Source organism: Papaver somniferum, chromosome 5 (assembly GCF_003573695.1).
Source record: "Papaver somniferum cultivar HN1 chromosome 5, ASM357369v1, whole genome shotgun sequence".
Taxonomy (NCBI): Eukaryota; Viridiplantae; Streptophyta; class Magnoliopsida; order Ranunculales; family Papaveraceae; genus Papaver; species Papaver somniferum.
Window position 1 is genome coordinate 186,656,961 of NC_039362.1, and position 2,600 is coordinate 186,659,560.

General features: G+C 36.5%; 1 protein-coding gene across 1 annotated transcript; it reads right to left on the bottom strand.

Annotated features, from left to right (window-relative positions):
* Positions 1–339: 339 nt before the first annotated feature.
* LOC113280325 (serpin-ZX-like) lies at positions 340–1,170 on the bottom strand. The gene is made up of 2 exons (XM_026528968.1): positions 1,022–1,170; positions 340–901 (listed from the first exon to the last, which is right to left on the bottom strand). Exons 1-2 carry the CDS (start codon positions 1,168–1,170, stop codon positions 340–342), a joined length of 711 nt encoding a protein of 236 aa, XP_026384753.1.
* Between the last annotated feature and the right edge of the window lie 1,430 nt (positions 1,171–2,600).

Genomic DNA, 2,600 nt, shown 5'->3' on the forward strand with positions numbered 1-2,600 from the left:
CCAAAAATGGAAGAAGAACTCCCTGGAATACAAGACATGTATTCTCTTCTTTTTATTTTGTTTTAGACCAATTACCCAAAATACCCCTGATCTTTCTTTAAAAATTGACACATATGCAATGACATGGAGAAGTGCATGTCGTGCTATTTTGACACCAATGTTTATGATCAAAGAAGCCACAATTGTTAAAGGCACTCCTGAATGAGTGATTTCCAACTCTATGAGATTACAATAAACTTGGTAAAATTTCATGTTCAAAATATCTAGAGTTTTCATAAAATATACTAATCATCACTTTTAGTATTACCAATCAATAGGGTGTTAAAATCCCTTGAGTATTCAACTTCTATCACTATAAGTGGAAAATTTGACCAACGAGTTTAATTTATGAGTTAAGTTAAACCCGAGAAAATTTGGGTTCTCACACTTCTCCTCTCTGATAATGAACACGAAAGGATGATCTGCCACAAAATCAACACGACGAGGAGTTGGACGAGGACGAGGAGAATCCGCACAACACACCATATGCACAACAGTAGAAGCAACAGCTTCGGTTCCTTTTTCGTCAACTTCAACAAAACACTTATGAAAAACTCCGTCAACGTGAAGCTTATTATATTTTCTACTGTCAATGTTCGCCATCTCCGTCAGCTCATCTTGAGATTCATCATAAGGCAAAACTATATCCAATTCCTTGAGTACACTTGATGCTTCAAAATCAAAAAGGATTTTGAATTTCGGAACCTTATTTTCTCCCGGTGGCACCAAACTCTGATTGACCGGGACATATGTATGCATAAAACCAGAGGGATTAGAACTAGCCTCTGCTATAAGTTCACCAAGTCCATCTCGTTGCTCAGGTAAACTATATACATTGAAAAACTTGGACCACGGTGTGTTCCTGAACATTCATATGGGAGTTTAATTATTCTGAAGCTATCATAACAAGTAATATATTGGCATTGTACGGACGACATGAAGGGAACTTGTACTGGTTTTCCCCCGATCCAGGAGATAGAACTTCGAATTCTTGGTTATCGTTTTAGCAAACGGATTTCGACTCCAACATCCTTTGAAATAGAGTGCATTCGCCAATATGAATTTTGTACTTTCATCGACTGCTCCATCAGGAAGAAGATTTTTTATTAATCCATTTGTTTTCTTTTCCATCCATTCATTTACCTTCCTCTGCACCTTTTTTCTCTAAATAAAATAAATTAATTAAAATCACTAAACTGATGTAAACTGTACAGAGAAAGCGTAGTTTTAAACATCACAATTCAATGTTGGTAAAGTCATTAGGTATACGGTATACCAACCTGGTTAGCACCAAGATCTAGACACACACACACACAAAATACTAAGCTCTAGACACACTCACGGAAATATCAGGCTCTTAAAAAAGAAGCTTAATGCCATGGCTAAAAGAGGTTTGTCATACATACAAGCAAAACAAGAGGTTGAAAATTCTCATACCTTATTTTTGAAATCCACAGTTTTGGCTTCGGTGGCAACTTCTTCGAATGAAGGTTTAATAGGACAAGATTTTTCAATCCAAATGCCGCCAGCGAAAGAAAGTTTAGGTTCAGCTCATGATTTGCATAACTATTTAATAAGTTTAGAGTTGACAGAATTCAGATGGTCGAGGCTTTTGGAGTTGAGGAAGCCTAATATCTGTTCTAAGATTTCACCACTTGCTCCAGAAGCTAGTAAACCTAGAGCACTGTCGATTGAAAAGGGAGAGAATACAAAATTCTTGTTCTTCGGCTCCCTTAACCAGACATCTTGCACTAGTTTCATACATGAATTAGCAGTGCTTTTGTTGCTAGTTTCTGGTAACTTTGATTCCTTCGAAGTTTTTCTTGTTGTCGATGATCCATGAACTTTGAATAATGTAGGCTTTACTTTTAGTTTGTTTTCCATAGACAGCTATCAGATCAGACTAGCTATTGGAAAAACCCTGACTCTGTTTCAGACGTAAATATATAGAGAATTTGTAATTTGGAAGTTCCAAAAAAATCCTAAAACTTGTTCATCAAGTTATTAAAAGTTAGGGTTTGCTAAGAAGTTGAAGGCTATCTATTACTGCGGCTAACCACTCGAACGACTTGGTCGGTCTTTTTCTTAATAACTGGGCTTGTGTGGTACTTAGGATACAAATTCAAATGGTTCAAAATACAATGGATTCAAATGGGAAGCAGACCGGAACCACCCCTAGTTCCGTCAATGAAAGTATACCCCAGCCACCTCCTAGTTCCGGCTTTACTTGAACAGCTTGATCTTCCTCCTAATGAGTAATGAAGAGAAACTATGAATCAGTACTATTATTATTATGGATTTTATGCTAGCTTGAAGTTTCAGGAAAACTATCCGAGTCACACACCATTAGGGAGGTTGAATATTCTGTAGACTCCAATAAACTCTACAGAATACCATTATTGTTGCTATCACAGTTAGCTAGTTAATAGTTATGCATAAACTCTGGTTGTTGAGGGACGAGGCTTTTGTATGTTGAGTGCAATAATCAAAAACAAGGAAAAATCAAATAAGCAAAAGTTATTGATACTTAGCTCATTTATAATGGAAGTGATCGATTTGAT

Excerpts from the sequence above, each read along its gene's own strand:
- LOC113280325 (XM_026528968.1), bottom strand. The coding sequence starts at position 1,170 with ATGGAAAAGAAAACAAATGGATTAATAAAAAATCTTCTTCCTGATGGA. Across the intron at positions 902-1,021 it reads ACGATAACCAAGAATTCGAA|GAACACACCGTGGTCCAAGT; the intron begins GTTCTATCTCCT and ends ATGAATGTTCAG.